This window comes from Pyxicephalus adspersus, chromosome 3 (assembly GCF_032062135.1).
Source record: "Pyxicephalus adspersus chromosome 3, UCB_Pads_2.0, whole genome shotgun sequence".
Classification (NCBI taxonomy): Eukaryota; Metazoa; Chordata; class Amphibia; order Anura; family Pyxicephalidae; genus Pyxicephalus; species Pyxicephalus adspersus.
This window is the reverse complement of record NC_092860.1, coordinates 27,942,550-27,960,621: the sequence shown is the minus strand read 5'-3', so window position 1 is coordinate 27,960,621 and position 18,072 is coordinate 27,942,550. Positions and strand designations below refer to the sequence as shown.

The 18,072-nt window shown below is 37.3% G+C and overlaps 1 protein-coding gene across 1 annotated transcript in view; it reads left to right on the top strand.

Annotated features, from left to right (window-relative positions):
- The window catches only part of DAPK1 (death associated protein kinase 1), a 96,848-nt gene that overhangs the window by 2,165 nt on the left and 76,611 nt on the right, over positions 1-18,072 (top strand). Inside the window, exon 2 of the mRNA XM_072404071.1 lies at positions 1,866-2,023. Within this exon, the coding sequence (XP_072260172.1) occupies positions 1,962-2,023 (62 nt within the window). The 5' untranslated portion in view covers positions 1,866-1,961. The remainder of the gene's footprint in view (positions 1-1,865; positions 2,024-18,072) is intronic.

Sequence of the window (18,072 nt, the reverse complement as noted above, 5' to 3'; positions counted from 1 at the left end):
CAGGCGGTGGAGTATTGTAGATGATCCCGGCGGCAGTGATCAGGTTGTATTGTAGATGATCCCGGCGGCGGTGATCAGGTTGTGGAGTATTGTAGATGATCCCGGCGGCAGTGATCAGGTTGTGGGGTATTGTAGATGATCCCGGCGGCAGTGATCAGGTTGTGGGGTATTGTAGATAACCCTCCATATAATCTTTATACATAGCGATCTAGTTGTACATCCATACATATTCTTTTCTCATAGAATTGGTGTTTGTCTTAGTGGATCCCCATAAAAACAATCTGGTAAATAGGAGGGAATGATCACCATCTGAACAATCTCTGCTCTGTAATACAGAGGTATTGGCCGCATACCTTTAGAGAATGAAGTATGTGTTGTACATAATAAAAATATTTCTGAACTTTGCTGTGCAAGCTTTATTTATGTCATATAGCGTTATTATTGTGTATTTGGGACTTGTGCTGGGGAAGTTCTTACAAGAATTTACCACCAGTAACCCTACGAGCATGTTTGGAGATTTTTATATAATAGGCTGTACATACATTTCTGCTTATCCACCAAAATACAATATTGTCCAGTTGGTAATCTACATTTTAAATGGAGTTCTAAGAACCTAATTAACCAAATATATAATGTGTCCCGCTTCTGATTTCTGCTCATGTCACCATGCTGGTTCTAAAAATGAATGTTTATTATAGGGAAAGTTTATAAATGTGATTGTGCCCAATCAATACCTAAAAATTTACCTTTTGTCTGAAATTCTACCAGAAGGCAGAGCACGTGTGGGTGCCTAGTCACTTGTGTATTGTAGCTGTATATCTGCAGGGGTAATCTCAGCCACTGCTACCTCTAACAGCTACTCCCCGGATTTGGGTTTGGTGATGACACTACGGTGCTGCTCGCTGTTATCCTTGCTGGAGGCTCTGACATGAGGAAGCAAAGCCTTGTCTCTAACACAATGTCAGCTTGTACGTAGAAACACAGTGCAGAACAAGGCATGGGCAATCAGTAATGGGGGAGATCAGCCATAGGGGAACCACAGGCAGTACTGGTTACTGGTCTTTTGCTGCCTTTTTTTCTTTTCTGGGGAGGGGCATAGTTCTCAGAAATCCCAAGGGGCCCCCTACCTGGACTCTGGTGATGGATAACTTCAGGAGCCAATAGGCAGTGTCCATGTCATGGGATAAAGAAATATGGAAACTGCAGGATAAAAAGAAATGATTTTCTATGTTTCTTATGTTATATTGCACACATTGTTTAGACAGAACTGTAACTCCATATTTCATAGCAGTTGTTGTAATTTATTTTGTGCATACACCACTGTGCACAAAGGGGAAGATGAATGTTTTGAGGGTGTTGTAGGTTTAGTGGAGGAAGTGAAACTTTTCTGCCATATGAATCTTCTTTACAACTTATGTAAAACATGAATACTTTGCATTGTTGTGTCAACATGTCTGGCTAAATCTTTGAATATGTAAGCTATGCTAATGTATGGTGTAATGATGGGTCATGTGTATTAGCAGTATATTAGATAAACCTCATTAGACGGGATGCATTGGCAACCTTTCCACACAATGAGTTGTCTACTTCTAGGTAATCGCAATACTCATTTGCTTTAGAAAGCATCAGCTTTTTTATTCTTTTTTACTTATTGCACTTTTCCTATTATTCATATTTTTTTGAAGCAGTTTGTGCCTTTATACATTTTATAGAAAGTTAGTATAAGGACTTTTTTTAACTTTTTAATAGTCACATTGGTACTTGGAAATTAGTGTTTGATGCTTTATTTCTATCACATTTTAGACATTGGGAAAAAGTTTCCTGTGCCAAATACTTTAACACCATCTTTTTTTTTTCTTTTTCAGGAAATATAGGATGCCCTTGGATCTCAGCTATCTGATATTGTGGTGATGACTTCTCGCTGTATAAAGCAGCAGGCTTGCACATAGCATCCAGACACCATGACAGTGTTCAGGCAGGAAAACCTGGAGGACTACTATGAGATTGGAGAAGAACTTGGAAGGTATGCTGGAATAGCAGTGCTAAAAAATTTGTTTTTCTGTACCCAGTAATTTTCATTTTTTGGTGATGGTAGTACCTCAATTTAGTCCCAGCCTCTCCTATTGAAGTGAATAGGAGCAATTTTCTAGCTTACATTCTCGTTAGCTGTATGGTTGTGGCCTGAGAATCTGCTCCTCAGCCTGCAACCGCTTGCAAATCTTGTTGCCTTTATTGAAGTTTGGCTCTCCTTGCCGTACAGCAGCAGTTTTCTGTGCACCTGGGAGCAGTTGGCTCCATGGTTTGATAGCGCCTGTCTGAAAGGGCCCTAAGATATACTAGGATTTATTTTTTGGTATTTTAGAGGTAGAGGCCTTGCTGGATTGGTTGGATTTTTTTGTGCCAATTGTTTGGTGTGTTCATTGTGATAAAATAAAATCCAGATTTACAGTAGCATGTTAGTTTTGTTCATGCAGTATGTGCAAATTTTGTTTACTAGGAATGCCGTATGTTGGATCATTTGATTAATGACAAAGAAGAATAAATATTTGGTTAGAATAGGTTTCCAAAGCCTTACACTTGGCATATGTAGACATAAAATAAAATTTCCTAGTAAGTAAATGGCATATATCTTTTTATTATCTTTATTATCTTCTATATTATTTTTGTTACTGCTCTAAAATGAATGACATATGGTTTTTATGGAATATTGCAGCTTGCATGTTACACTAACCTGTGCATTTCATTAGCAAATGGGGATTTCCTTTAAAATGTATACTACTTATATATGTCCTATCTGTAGTGCAGGTGACCACAGGCTGTGTGCCACCCAATGCATTTTTAATGACCTTAAAGCATGGGGGTCACAGGAATCAAAAAGTTTATTAAAAGCTCTATATGACATCAGAAGCTTTAGATAAGGTATATATATTTATCTGTTTCTCAACCTCTCCAAAAATCTATGCAATTGCTTTAGTAATATTTTTTTTTGTTTATTTCTAATTCTTGAGTAGTGATAGTCCCATGACCATGGGTTTCCATGCCTCCTGATCAGCACTAGCTGGTGTGAGAAGTAAAACACATTACACTCTGCATCTCTGACCTTGGACTATGTCCATTTTTACATTACGAATAGAATAGATTTACTGGGCAGGTTACATTGTCATGTACTCTACCACCAGTAATGTTTGCACAGATTGCAGTCACCATTATGATGACACTCGCTGAAGGCTAGAAGGCCAAGGGTGTGTTTAACAGCTGAACCACTTACTATGGCTTTGTGTGACACTGGGAAAATAAAATCCACAGAAAATAGGGATCACATAGTGAGAAAGAGAAGGGTAAAATTATTTTAAGCTTTTGAGTTTGTGGGACAGACACAATATACCAGTGGTCCCCAACCTTTCCGACAGTGGGGCTGGGCAACACAGCACAAAATTTTGCCATTGCCCAGTATATGCACAGCCTACACTACTCTGCCACCTCCAGCAGCTGTCAAGTGGCAGAGCTGCCCGGAACAGCAGAGAAATGCAAGCCCCACATACACTGCTCTGCCACTCCCAGCAGCTCCTGTGCAAGCCAAGCGAGGACAGCCGCCTGCATCCCACATTGCCACTGCCACATTGCCCCAGCTCCAGAGTAGTTCAAGGAGGGCTGCCAGGGCCACTTTCGCCACTAATCACCCACCAGCCACAGATCAGCACCAGTCTGCGGGCCCGGGGTTTGGGACCACTGCAATATACGACTTAAGTAAGTAAGAAACAGTGCATCTCCCAAAATACCTGTTGTTCATCTACTTCTGTACTTTTGTCCACCTAATGCAGCTTCCTATAATGGGGTGGAAACAATGCTGCACTGCTCCTGAAATCACAGGAGTGTTGACACTGAGTTTGATTTTACTAGAGGGACATGGCATTGACACTTACATTGTAATTGCCTGTAGCTAGTCAAACATGACTTTGCCACATCTAGCCTTGCCCTTTCCCTTCCCTAAAACACTCTCACTGTGATCTGCAGTGTCTGGGAGGAGGAACACGTGAAACATAAGAAGGATTTGGCTTAGTGAGGGAGGGTAAATACTTTACATTTTGAGGCGTATGTGCCCCATTGGATTTGGACCTTTTCTAGATGTACAGGAGCCTTTGAATGTACTTGGGTATAAAGCATTGATGAGTATGGAGGCTGCTGCTGATATCCTGCTATGAGTGTCTAATCTTGGTTTATTAATTGGACTACTAATCTGAAACAAATATGTAGAGTTTGAAAAATGAGTTAGAACCTCTTGTCCTAATATTTACAGATTCATTTTGAAGAAAGAGTGTCAGCATGCCACTTATTGAGCTAGCATTCCTAGGTGACCTCAGCGGTGGCCCTTTCCATATTTTTTCATAACAGATTTCCGTTTATACTTAAATGTAATCCCTAGTACAATAACCAAACCATATTGCTTTGCTTTGATATTGTCTGTTTAATAATTGCATGAGGTTTCACTTTCATTGTCACACTATACTTGTCATGTGGGTAATTTTGGATGTTTTATTAACAAGCAGTATATGAGCTGTATCTCTGTATTATGTTTAGTATTGTTAGTTACATTCTGTTCTTTGCTTTTCTTTTATATTTGCTTCTGCTTTTTATTTTTTAGTATGGAAAATATGAGATTAGAACACTGAAAACATTCTGTACATAGGTGTTATATCCCAATAGACAATTGAAAAGCTGATTTTCATTAATTCAATGAATGAATATCTTCTGAAATGTGCAGTTTGTAAGCCACGTCATGGTATAGGCAATAATTAATCTAAATGATAACCACAGTTTATCATAGGAAAGACAATATAAGAAAGTAATCTCCAGTTTGAACTAAGCTAACGTGTTTTGTCTTTTATTTAGAATGGAGCAATTGGGGGAATGTAAATAGCTTCATGCATATTAAAGACAGTCAGCCCCCTGTCCAGTGAAATTCCCCTTATTGGCCACTGAAACACCTCCATTGGGGGATGATGGTTGTTACGGTTTATAGTCATAGACACGGGCATTAAGTCTCTAATATCCAAGTGAAACCAATTTCAAGGGACACATATGGGGGAGTCTTTTGGGAAACGGCAGGCATATTGTGGCATACAATATAAAGCAGGAAGTTTACTCTATAGAGCTTACAGGTTCTCTTTAAGCTATCAACTAAGTTTATTGGCAGACAAGGATGTGATGGAATTTTCATCACATATATTGAGTAAAACCAAACCGGCCTGGTTATCAGTGCCAAGTTGATGTGTCAAATTTAACTTTCCATTCACCTATTGAAGGTATAGAATTTTTGTATTGAAGGTATATCTGCATATGATGTTATTAAACAATCGTTTCTATTGTATCTTTATTTATTAAATGATGTGTTTGTTTAGCTTTAAATAAGTCTGCAGGCTTGTAAAGCATTTGAGGAATAATGCAGCACTGGTGTGTATATTCAAAAATGGAGTTTACTAAATTGGTACACATGGATAACTGACAAAATATATTTTATGGAAGGTACAACCGGTTTCCAAGTATTCTCCTGCCTTTATTATTGAGGCTATAGTAATCACACAACAATACACTGAATTCTTCATTTACAATACATGCCATTTACTTTACTTCCATCCCCGCCCCGGAGACCAATTACAACAGCCCCCTACAGTCACAATAAACAGATCAGTCAGTAACATTGTGCCTATCTGTACCATCATGCATGGTTAGAGCTCTTTTATATTCATGGTATTTGCACTGGCCTATTTCTATGTATCTAGGACTAGCTGTTCAATAAAACTAAAATCTGCACCTTTCTATATATAGCAAGAATATAATTATTACAAGAACAGCAGTGTGGATCCTACTATTTACTATGGATTTATTTTTTAAATATTAGTTGTATCTTTTAGGCCAATTAACTCACATGGCAAGTTATTTTATATATTAAGTATATAGTGAAACAAACCAAAATTAGAAAAGCATGTCGTTTTCTGTAAATAAAGTTGAATCAGGAAAGCATAGTTTTAACTCCACCACGCCCCGGTTTTATTGTCCCCAAAAGTTCTAGGTGTGATCAAGGGGAACTATAGGAATAGGTAAAAAAAAAATTAAAAAACATATTAGTTTTTTACTTTGGGTTAGTTGGCACATAGACACACAATTTATTTTTAGTGGCAAGCACTTTAATATCATGTATTTCCAACTTAATTTTATATGTAGTAGAACGGCATGTAGGATCTTGGAAGCAGCACCAGACCAAAAGGTGAAAAAAAGGAGCTTTAATCATTCTGAAATTGACCACCCAGGCTTGTATCAAATAGTGATTTAAACCATTTATGAAATATATGTCTTAGCCTGGATTAACTGTCTATATTGGCTGACTGATGTGATTGCAGTAGGAATGATTGAAAGTGCTTTGGATGTATAAGAACTGAGCTATTGTGTGATCCTGTGGACCTCTGATGTAGTAGCAAATGGGAAAACAATTTTTAACATTTTTTTTCCTGAAACCAGAGGTAAATTTCCCCAGCAGATGTTTGTAAAGTTTATGATAGATATAAGCAGTTTGTTTTGTCATGTGTGGTATTAATGAAGGTAATGGATCCATTGTTCACATCATTTGTTTGTATAAGAGTGGTCTACATGCATTTTTGTATGCTTGAAAAACACAATTCCATGGCACCATTCATAGAGCGTGTTAACAGTACAGGTCATTGTGTTCCTGTGGTTTTCCTTTTAGTGAGTGAAGTCTTGGCCAGGTAAATTCTGTTTAAAGTACACGGAAGTGAGAAAGAGCTACCAGCCTTGTAAAAATGAGGCAATAAGAGAAATTATGAAGGTTATATGCAACACAGACGTCTACATATATATACATCTTCATAAGTATGAACAGAGTTTGAGATTTAGATTTGATGACATATAGTATTAGAAAACTTGGAGTGTCTAATTTGTTTGTGGCCAAAACCTAACTTTTAAACTAGTTCATGATGCTTTAGAAGAACCGTATCCATTGGGGTACAGACTTGTACAGCGTACTGACTTCAGTTAAAAAATATTCTTTGTATGATAATGGAATTTGGCAGAACTTTAATGTGATGATCAGGGAAATTTTGCTGCTAAGGGGTCTGACATGCAGATGCTACTCCCTCTAGTATATCTGCTTTGCTAGAAGGTAAAGTATAACTCATTTTCTATAAGCACGTAATCTATGGTATTATCAGTGTAAAAGATTCTTCATGTCTTCACCACTGTAGCGCAGTCTTTCCCAACCAGGGTTCCTCCAGAGGTTGCTGGTGGTTCCTTGAGGAATGAACAGTTTTGTGCCTCCCAAGTCAGTTTAAGTGACACCAATGATCTTTTTGGCAATCTCTAAGGGTGATATTCTTCCCATGCCATGCTAATATACCATGAGCTTTGGATTAATATTATGCAGTATTTATATAGTGCAAACACATTGCGCAGCGCTTTACAAAGTCTATTGTCATGTCACTAGCTGTCCCTCAAAGGGGCTAACAATCTAATGTCCCTACAAGTTCAATTTGGGGGAAGCCAATTAACCTAACTGCATTTTTTTTGTAATGTGAGAGGAAACCAGAGTACCTGGAGGAAACCCACGCAAACACGAGAGAACCTTCAAACTCCATGCAGATAGTCCTGGCCAAGATATAGTAATTATAGCATGGGCTTAAAGAGTTTAGAAGCACTAAACTGCAGCAAACACTGATCAACCAAAACATTATAGATAAACTTGCTTTGTATTGTCAAGATTCTCCATGGGCTCTTAAAACAGCTTGTCCTGCCAAGGCATGGATCTTACAAGACCCCACAAGGTGTCTTGTGGTGTCTGGCAGGAAGACATTAACAGCAGATCCTTAAAGACTTGCCTATGTCTGGCTGCCATCTTGTTTCCCTGGTAAAAGATGCACATGCACCTGGACATCCACAGGATCTAATAGAAAATGTGATCAGCCTCACATCTGGTAACACTTTCCACTGCTCCATGGTCTAGTTCTGATGCTCTAGTTCCTATTGTAGAAGCTGTTATAGTGGATAGGGGTCAGCATGGGAACTTTGATTGCTTTGTAATTATGTAGCCTCATACATCAAGCTCTGAAAACTTTCACTCATGGCCAGCATTTTGTTTTTGTTCTGCTTTAGTTGTTCTGTGTGTTTGTACTAAATGGGCTATTTACCAAACACAAAGTCTTTTAATTGCCCTATCCAATACATACTTACTTCTGCAACTTTTAAAAATAATCTAGATACGGCTTTAACCACCTAAAATGTGAACTTCATTTGTATACCAACTGCCTACATACCTGATTTATGTTTTTCTTTGTCTATGTTCTTGTCACCTGGAGAAATTTATAAGGTTTATGAGTGAACTGCAAGTGGAATGCTGTGTATTTTATGATCATGATGGGAAGGGGAAGCTCTTGTACTTTGCACTTATTTTATTGCAGTAACAGTTATGGTCCGTACTTGTATATTGTTTCTCATTGGTTTAACATTATATTTTTATTATTGCCTCTAAACCATATTGATGAAATATTATGTCTAGTTGGCTAATTGTTAGATAGTTATTTTTACTCAGTCGTAAAATACAAAGTAGGTATTTGAGTTGATAAGTATTTTTGTGATTGCTGCACTCTGGCCAACAGAAAGAGGAAGAACTGATTGAAAGGAGGCTACATTATTACACTTCTAGCACAGTTAGTATCCTAAGACCATGTGGCCAGATAATTATCTTTTAAATAGTATTCCTGTAGAAGTTTGATGTCTGTATGGCAGTTAATAGGCCAGTCTTAGGCTACATACACACGTAGGACTTTTGTTGTCAGAAGGTATCTTTCATGATCCTTTCCAATGACAAAAGACTGAAAGATGAATGAATGAGCGCTGTACATACAGCACCATTCTGCTCTATGGAGAGGGGAGGGGGGAGAACACACAAGCGGCACCCTGCTGCATCCTCTCCATTTGCATTGTGGTCATTCCTCGCTCCACCAGGGCGGATTTATGAACGACATTGGAGGAGCGCTGTACACACGTCAGATTCTCGTTACCAGCCCTGAAGTGATAATCGGACGAGAATCATCCGACGTGTGTTTAAGCCACATATGCAGACAATGGCAGTGGTTCCATATATGCTAGATTTATTCACAGTGAAAGTTTGAAATAAGCCTTATCTGCATATAACCAGAATATATTTATGGGGTCTTTATTCTCTGTACTAAACTTCAATTATTCAGGTGCTCAGCTAACATGCTGATTGCATTGCTTAGTATAAAAAAGCTGCTCAAAGATGAATGTACAAATTTACATGAAGTATTAAGTGTGGTGGGCAATGGGCGGAAAGCTAGAATTCCCCTTTTGAAGTAATTTACTATTTTCTAGATTATTAATAGAAAACCTAAAATGCACAGAGGTTTGAAATACCTTTAAATACAAAGTCACATTTCCATTAAGGTAGTTGTTTGTAGAAGCTTTATTTAGAATAACTCTTTCAAGACAGTTTCGACATTTGGCACCAAGTTCACGTCTACTTCTTTAGGAAAATATTACAGGAATATTGTAAAGTGTAGTTGCATGAGTGAATCCTTTTATTTTAGGGCATATCACTGGCAATGAATTACCATCCTATCACATTTATTCTCTTTGATCCTGCAAAGAACACAGAAAAGTTCTCTAGCAAAAAAGCAACATCAGCATAATAATCTTAATTGACAAAGTGACCGAGACACATGACTGCCGGAGCAATGTGCCATGCAAGATGGACTGTTATGTTCCGGTCATTTTAATGTCACCATATAAAATATATCACTCTAACAGCAATTCTTTGATGTGAGCTCAGTAGCTGGAACGATTTGAGCTGCTTACTGCATCAGATAGCCAGAGCCCTAATAAAGGGCCTGAAAATCATTTTTACTTTTACAATTTGGTGATGTCAAATGCTGTAGCTGGTAACAAGTGTGCAATTGTAAAAGATTATTAGTTCATATTTGCATTTCAACCAAACAGGATGTTTCTCTAAGATCTTTCTTTCAGATATTTTTATCGCTCAATAGATCATTTCAAAAGGCTCAACCTGAATGTAAAATCAAAAAGTACATGCATTGCTATGTTATATGTCATCTATCGTTGCAGTACCCCGGATAATGCACTTTTTGCCTAGATATTACACCTGAAAAAGTAGTGCACTTCCTTGCGTTAAGGTTTCTTTGCACTTTGTGTTATAGTCTAATAGCTGTATATCTGCCGTGCATTATTATGTACAGTACTCCTGCCGGGGGTTTATAGTGAGGTTTGGTTATGCTGTTCACCTCCTAATTGCTGGAGGGAAAGTTGTATCTAAGGACCTGCAGTGCAAGGATCTTCCTGCTACTTCTTCATTTACACTATAGATTTGTGATTTCTACACCTGTCATCCTACTAACTGAGTTTTATTCTATCAGTCATCATTGAATACCTCTGATATAAAGAAGGGAAAGCCCTGCTCCTTTACTAAGATAATCCCCCCCACAAACAAAGTACATAACAAGGCATGGTAATCTGTCACTGGAAAGAGATGAGGTGCAGGGAGTCTACAGTAATACTGTTGACAAATCTGTTGCTTTCTGCTTGCTTGCTTTTTTGGGCACAGCTTCCATAGTACAAGTTTTGTTTTAGGCATGACATTTAGTAATGGTTTGTATGATGTTGGAAGCCGGTGTATCTGCATTGTAGGTATTTATTGTATGTCAATTCATTGTTTATTTCAGCATGGAGATTGCAGCCTCCCTCCCTACATGGGACCGGAAAAAATAGAAAATTGTCATTTCCTTCTTCTTTTGCAGATAATGTAGTGCATGGACAGCTTCATTGTTATAAACCGTATTCAGAATAATAAATGTTGGGTTTGTAAACCTATTAGTAAAAACCTAATAATGAACTGCGGATACTAAAATAAGAGTTTAGCCTGGTAATATGTTCATATAAACTTTACAAATATGTACCAATCCACAAAAACTGGTGATCACAATTGATGGACTAATATTAAATATAATTTTAGTGGGTGATCAAATAAACTGAAGCTTGTCGTGTGACAACAAAAAAGTCAGCCTTTTCACTTCAGGCATTTCATTTTGTGCTACCAGTCTAATGTATTTTCTGTGGAAAAGTTATAAAATACCATAATGACTTCCATATGGAGCTGTGCAACAAACTGTCTTTTTTTAGCCCTTTTTGTAAAAGTTCCAAAAAGAAGCTGCGCTTCATTCATGTATAGTGAGGATTGCTAATAACCGTTCTCCGTGATGATTTAAACTGCAGGCACAATCTGTTATAGCCACAACTTGTGTCATTCTTTGAGTGGTCTCCCCTGGAACCTGCAAGAAGCAGATAAATGAGCAAGCAGAAACTTCTAATACAAACAGTTTTGTTCTGTTGTAGCTTTCAGGCCAACTGCAGCATCTCAAGGAAAGCATAACAGAATATTAAAAGGAACATCTGTTACTATTTAAAAACGTATTGGCACAAATTAAGAATATTGAGTTTTGAGTTTTTTAATTCGGCAGTATGTTATGAAATAATCCTGCCATGCCAATAAAAATTACACAGCCATGGTCCACCACTGTTACTATCGGCAGGGCCATCTGAAACCATGATGTGCAGTCAAAACTGAAGAGAGTGCATGTAGATGGAGAGGGTAGGATTTTCTGAAGTTCTTCTAGACTGGAGAAGATTGACCATCATATGAGAACTTTGAAGATCCTGGAATGACATTAAAAAAAAACAAATTTAATGTCTATAAATGAGAATCAGCAGGAAAGATGGAGAAAGCAAAGATCCACATATTAAAGTAGAAGCAGAGAGATTGATCCACTACTGGTAGTCTGATTCGGCTTTCTCTCCGGCACTCCATGTCTTTGCATAATGTTCTTTTTGCTGGGGATAAAGCTGTGAGCAGTACTGTAGTACAATTTCCTAATCTTTCTTCAATTTTTGTGAGATTAGCATACAAAGGAATAGTGCCACAGACCAGCAGATACAATGCTACAAGTATAGATTTAGGCAAAGAAGTGCCAAGGCACTGAAAGTACACTATCTTTTAGTAGCAATTCTAGGCAAATTTTTATTTTCAGGTTATTACTTGGCCACAAATATTATTTATACATGTTCCCCATACCAAACTCTTGTGCAGGCCCCAACTCGTATAGAACAAATTCATAAAAAGCTCATGCCTTGGCCCATTTTCCCAAAATCTTTGAGTCCATATACACCATATACAGTGGACTCTTACATCAAGCCTTACCTAACTCCCGTTTTTTCAGTTCCCGGGTCATGGACAACCTATGCCCAAAATATGTCAACTGTGAACCTCTTTATTTCTGTTTTTTGCTGTTTTTTTTATTCAGTGTTCCAAAATTGACCCTATAATTAGAATGATCGTTTTTTTAACGCTCACAAAGCATTGGATTCTAAATGGCAAGATTTAATGCATATGTAGTTTATCAGTGCATTGAAAAAGATATATATTTAGCCGGCATTAGGTGGGAGTAAGAATCAATGTTGTGCTGCAGCTGCTTGAGCCCTGTTTATCCTATAATAATAGATTAGGAAAAAAGCTCGGAATTTCTCACAAGTATAGGAAGGAAAGAGGACACCTTTGGTGGTAAGAAAACGAAGCACGATAAATACCAGTATTTAAGTAAAGAATGGTTGCCCACACAATGTGCAATTTATAAATGCAAGTATTTCAGACCACATTCCCCTAATTTAGCTTTTATAAGTAGCCTTGAATAGGCTTTAAGCAAAGCCTGTGCTGAACCTGACCTCTTTAGAGATGTTGTCCATGTCTAAAAGTTCAGCTCAGAAAAAACCCATGCACATTGAGATTCCCAAACTTTTGTGGCTTGTGATGCATGCTTGTTCATAGTGGATGGTTTCAAATGCATCAGCTGAAAAAGAAACCATTACTAGAATGCAAATATACATATTAAATGTGCTAAGTATGTTTTTGGCTAATTAAAGCTTAAAGTTAACCAGTGCCTTGTCCATGTAGGGCCCATCAGCTGCTTATATTTGTCCTTTTGTTGCCTTTTTTCTTTTAATATAACTACTTACCCTGCTGCTGAGTGCTGGTCATTCCAATCTTCTGAAAAACTCTTATGTAAAGGGAATATGTTCTTATCACAGAAACACAGAGCAATACTTATGGCCCCAATATTATGCAGGTGCTAATTAATCAAAAGTTTGGTGGGTAAGGTTTAGAAACTTTGCTGTGTCACAACCAGGTAGCCTCCTACTCTTCATATTTCTTGAATCCTGATTGGAAAGTCAAAATTGTCGGAAGGAGAAATGGGGACCCTGATCCACTGATATCTGTCATATAGGGAAATTTGCCTCCGTTTGTAGAGATTTCCTGTTGCAACTCTAGGACAGAAAGTGAAGAAAACCTTTCCAAGGGCCACACATGGCAAAGGAAATGACAAATCTGCAACATACATATACTTAAAGTGAATTTGTTTAGCAGTACCACATCTTCAGACTTATAAAATCAAAATGCTGTTGTCTAAAGCAACAGCTGAAAAGTCACCAATGAGTATAATACTATAAAAAAAAACACCTAGATGGTAAGTTAAACACTGGCAAAAACACTATCCCTCATTTACTCTGTCCAATAGCCTAGACAGCATGCTGGGAGATATGTATGTGTGTTTGCTGAAGCACATTGACCTTTTACTTTGAAAGATAAAGGGCTATATCCGCAGCTGGTGCTTTTATTAAGATTAAGTGACATTTAAAGGGAATATACATCTTATGCAACACATAGAAATGCTGTATTTATCTCTCTGTTCATGGCAGATATTACTATAAGAGACACTTGTACTCGATTCTGAACAGGTCTTGGGGTTATTGAGCTCTATATGGCTTTCTCGTTTCCCATGATTCCACTTGGGTGCATGCCCTAAGAATTAAAAAAGACTCTAAAAACCATGTTGTAAAATATTGACATACAATACAATTAGTCTTTTGCTCGTTAGTGAAGAATAGAACTTTTCTTTGGAGGTAAGCGCATGGCATAAGAGAATTATGTTAATGCAGAGTCTGTTATACCTGGGTCTCAGTGTCGGGCCTAATGAAAGAGACTTTTTCCTGCCAGCTTGTTGAGTCTACTGTTACCATATTGTAAATATTATTTTTGGTTTGGATATAGTGAAATATTGTTCATACAATGCCATTTTTTTAGGTTTGTAAAAAGGTTTCTTTTTCTTTGGGGTTAGTGTTGCGGGTATGTTTTGTGTTTACAGTGATTTCAGATTTTAATGTACTATAAACTAAACAACATACTGGCACCAAAAACGTACTCTATTCCAACTGCTGACTTCAATAGACCTAGATGGGCAATGTCCTAGTGGAAGTCCACATGAGGACTCGACTGAGGTGAGTCCCGAAAAATCCTAATGTGATATAAGTTATTTTTCAGTATTTAGTGTAATCATATTACGCAGCGCTGTTCAAAGTCATAGTCATGTCACCAGCTGTTCCTTAAAGGAGCTCACAATCTAATGTCCCTACCTCAGTCATATGTCTTTAATACAGTCTATTATAAGAACAATTTTGGGGGGTAGCCAATTTACCTAACTGCATGTTTTTGGGATGTACACAAAACACACACACAAACATGGGGAGAACCTACCTGGGACCTAGTGCTGCAAAGGCCAAAGAGAGCCCTTCATTTTGAGGCACTGTGCTGCCCTAAGTACAGGTAGTCCCTGGGTTAAGGACACCCGACATACAGACGACTCCTAGATACGAACGGCTTCCCTGCTCACTCCTGTGCAGAACAGAGGCTTGAAGGGGGGAGGGGAGGTTTTCATGACTTGCAGAAGAAATTTTTTGCTAAACACAGCTGAGGTTGTGGGTGATCTTAGGGGGGAGAGCTTTTTCTGCAGCCTCTTGTAACTCTTTAATGACCAGGACAAACTCTGCAGCTGTTTATTTTTTGATTAACTCACAGTGAGGATTTTATACAGTAACTGACACCACGCTGCCTAATAATATGTTGAAACAAACATCTGTCCTAATTGCATTTATTAAAATATTGTACCTGTTCTGACTTACATACAAATTCAACTTAAGAGCAAACCTACTCGTATGTACCGGGGGTCTACCTGTAATGCTGTTTAGTAATTCTGTTTGCATTTAGGAGTTCACTATAGATGTACCTGTTCACTTTAAAGTGAATTTGGAGCCACATAAAAAAAATTTTGCAGCTGGTCACTGCCAATTTCCAAAGCCCAGAATGTTTTGCTGCATTTCAAAAACCATATGCATACAAATATATAAGCATGTCATTTCATAAACCCCTAGATTAACTTAAACATTTACAGAATCATCTAGAACTTGTATACATATGCCTGATTTCCCCCTTTCACCATGTGGACTCCAGAATGTGCAGCAAGTTTCATCTCTGCATCATTTGGCTCCTACAGAAAGACTTGTATGTTAATAACAGGCAGAAAAGCCACAAATTGAACTAATAGAATATTTTAAATTATTTCTCTTTCTAGAAGATGATATAATTGGAAAATTAAAAATCCACTAATGCATGCAGATGTCTATAACACAAGGGAACATATTTTTGTTGAGATTGATCTTAAACTTGTTTGTTTTTTTTTTGGGTGGTGAATCTAGAAATGACCCCAGTTTTTTTTGCTATCACATCCAGTTTTTACGATACAGGGTACCCTCCATTTTTGTCAAAAAACATACAAATTTTACATACAATAAAAAAAAATAATGAAATAACTTGAAAATTACTGTTTATTTAAATTTCTTTTGTTTATACAAAGGATTTATTGTATGTTATGGTAATATACAAAGCCACTGTCAGTTCTAAACTATTGCAGAAATGCATTTTCTCCGGTTTGAAAGTACAATACCTTCGTTCCTTTTTCAAGTAATAATAACTGTTTTGATGCTAGAAGTTCTGAAGCCTTCTTCGATAGTCCCAGAATCATAGAATCAACATACCTATTTTAGTGCAAATAAGCTTAAAATTGAAGTCAACAAAAAAGTGTTCAAAATTCTTCCCCAGTGTAATGAATGACCCTAATATGTAGGTTTTGCAAAGTTTGATTATTAGATGCAACACATTCTTGATTTTTTTAATATGTAAAGAATTACAGTCACAATCGTGGGCAGATTATAATGATTATAGACAGAATGGGTACCATGACGTACCATAGACAATTAAAAGAAAGTTGTAGAGGAATTCAAATGGATACACAGGGTGGATATGGCAGACAAGAATGTGGGACATACCATAGACAAAAAAAATCTATTTCACAATCCACAAAAATGATCAGTATTTTCAGCAATATTGGCAGCTGAATATACAGGCATATCCCACCTTTGCCTCCTTAATCTGCTACTTGTTCCAATGTGATGGGCAGCCCCATTAGTCAGTAGGAAGACCCAAGAGGTATGAGAATCCTGACTGACATTTAACTATTTGTATTGGTCAGTTTTATTTGTTTTTTTCTGAAAAAAATACATTCTTTTATGCTCCTGTTTTATTTAAACATAAAATTGTGAAATAATTACCATGGGATTTCAAAGATGCTTTATGTGTGAAAATAATAATGCTGCAACTGTACTAGCACTGAATCCTTGCATTTTTATAGTTTTTTTAATTTTTTTATTCTGTCATTTTTCCAAATATATCTTGACACAGCCTAGATTTAGCTGTATGCCTCACAGTGATTTATATACGAAGTGACAGCTTGACCGGGATTTGAACTAGATAACACATTATGAACTATATTCTTTAATGTTCTTCTATAATGTTGTTACTTTATACATTTTCCACTATTGGAGAAATGTATTATTTTACTTTTCTTTCTTCATCTTCGCTGCAGGTTTTCAGATGCTACATGTAGCGTCTACCCATGGTGTGATAAAGTGGTAATTATGCTGCATCCCTATAGTCAGTATAGCCTTAATCTAGACTTGAAGAGGACATGAATCCCTATGGTTGGTTTGAGGCTAAAACTACAACCCAAGGAGCTCTACAGACTTGGGGACTGGTTTGTCTAGCACAGATAATTGCAGGCACTATTATGTGTTTATACTGCGTCATTGTTAAAACCGTATCCGCTATTAGGACCGGGATAGGTTTGTCTTTAACTAGGATGCTATTCAGCTATAAGGCAAGTGGTAGAATTCTTTTTTCAGCCACCTTCGGAAGACAAGTTACATCTTTAGTGAGTTTCTGAGCACAGTCTGTGCTTGCATTACAAAACCTACATTGAAAAATAAGGTAATGTCTGTCAAAAGTCTAGAAACTTTGCTGGATGTTCTGGAGTTGCTCAGCCATGTACCGGTAGTAAAAGTCCCACTTTTAAAAATACATGATCAGGAAGGTCATTATTGCAGAAAGGAATAGGCAAAGACCCTTCTGTAATAAGTCCTCCTACATGCATGATTACATCAGGAAAACTGAACTCTGCTGCTCAGCTTTGGTTAGCAGGATTCCCAGCCTCTTCTGTGTCTGCTTGGGAATAAATAACGTACGTCATCCCCGCCTGGCCAATCAAGGTGGAAGAGAAGAAGGAAGAAGATGGTGGCATCCTAAGCCATTTTTACTAGGGAAATATTTTAGACATCTGAGAATGCCCAACAATCATACCGAATTGCCATAAAAAAGACCTAATTTACTTATTTTTATTTTATGTATTTGAAGTTGCATTTTTGACAGGAAAATAAAAGCATTTCATCTCTCTCCTAATAATTCCAGTTGGAGTAATACATTTTTAAAACGTGCAGTAAACATATAAAAATATAACATTTTAATGGAAGTCCTGTATGTTACTTTGTTTCTTGGAATTTAAATTCTACCCAGGATTTTGATTTTAGTCTTTAAAAAAATATTACATTTGAAAACAAAGTTAGATTGAATGCTTTATAAGCCACAAGTTTTAGCAGCCTTGTTTAAGTGTTCTTGACATTTTTCAAATACTTCAAATCCTTCATCTAAATACTAGTGGTACTTGTTGAGACTGTAAATATGGAGACAGTCTGCTC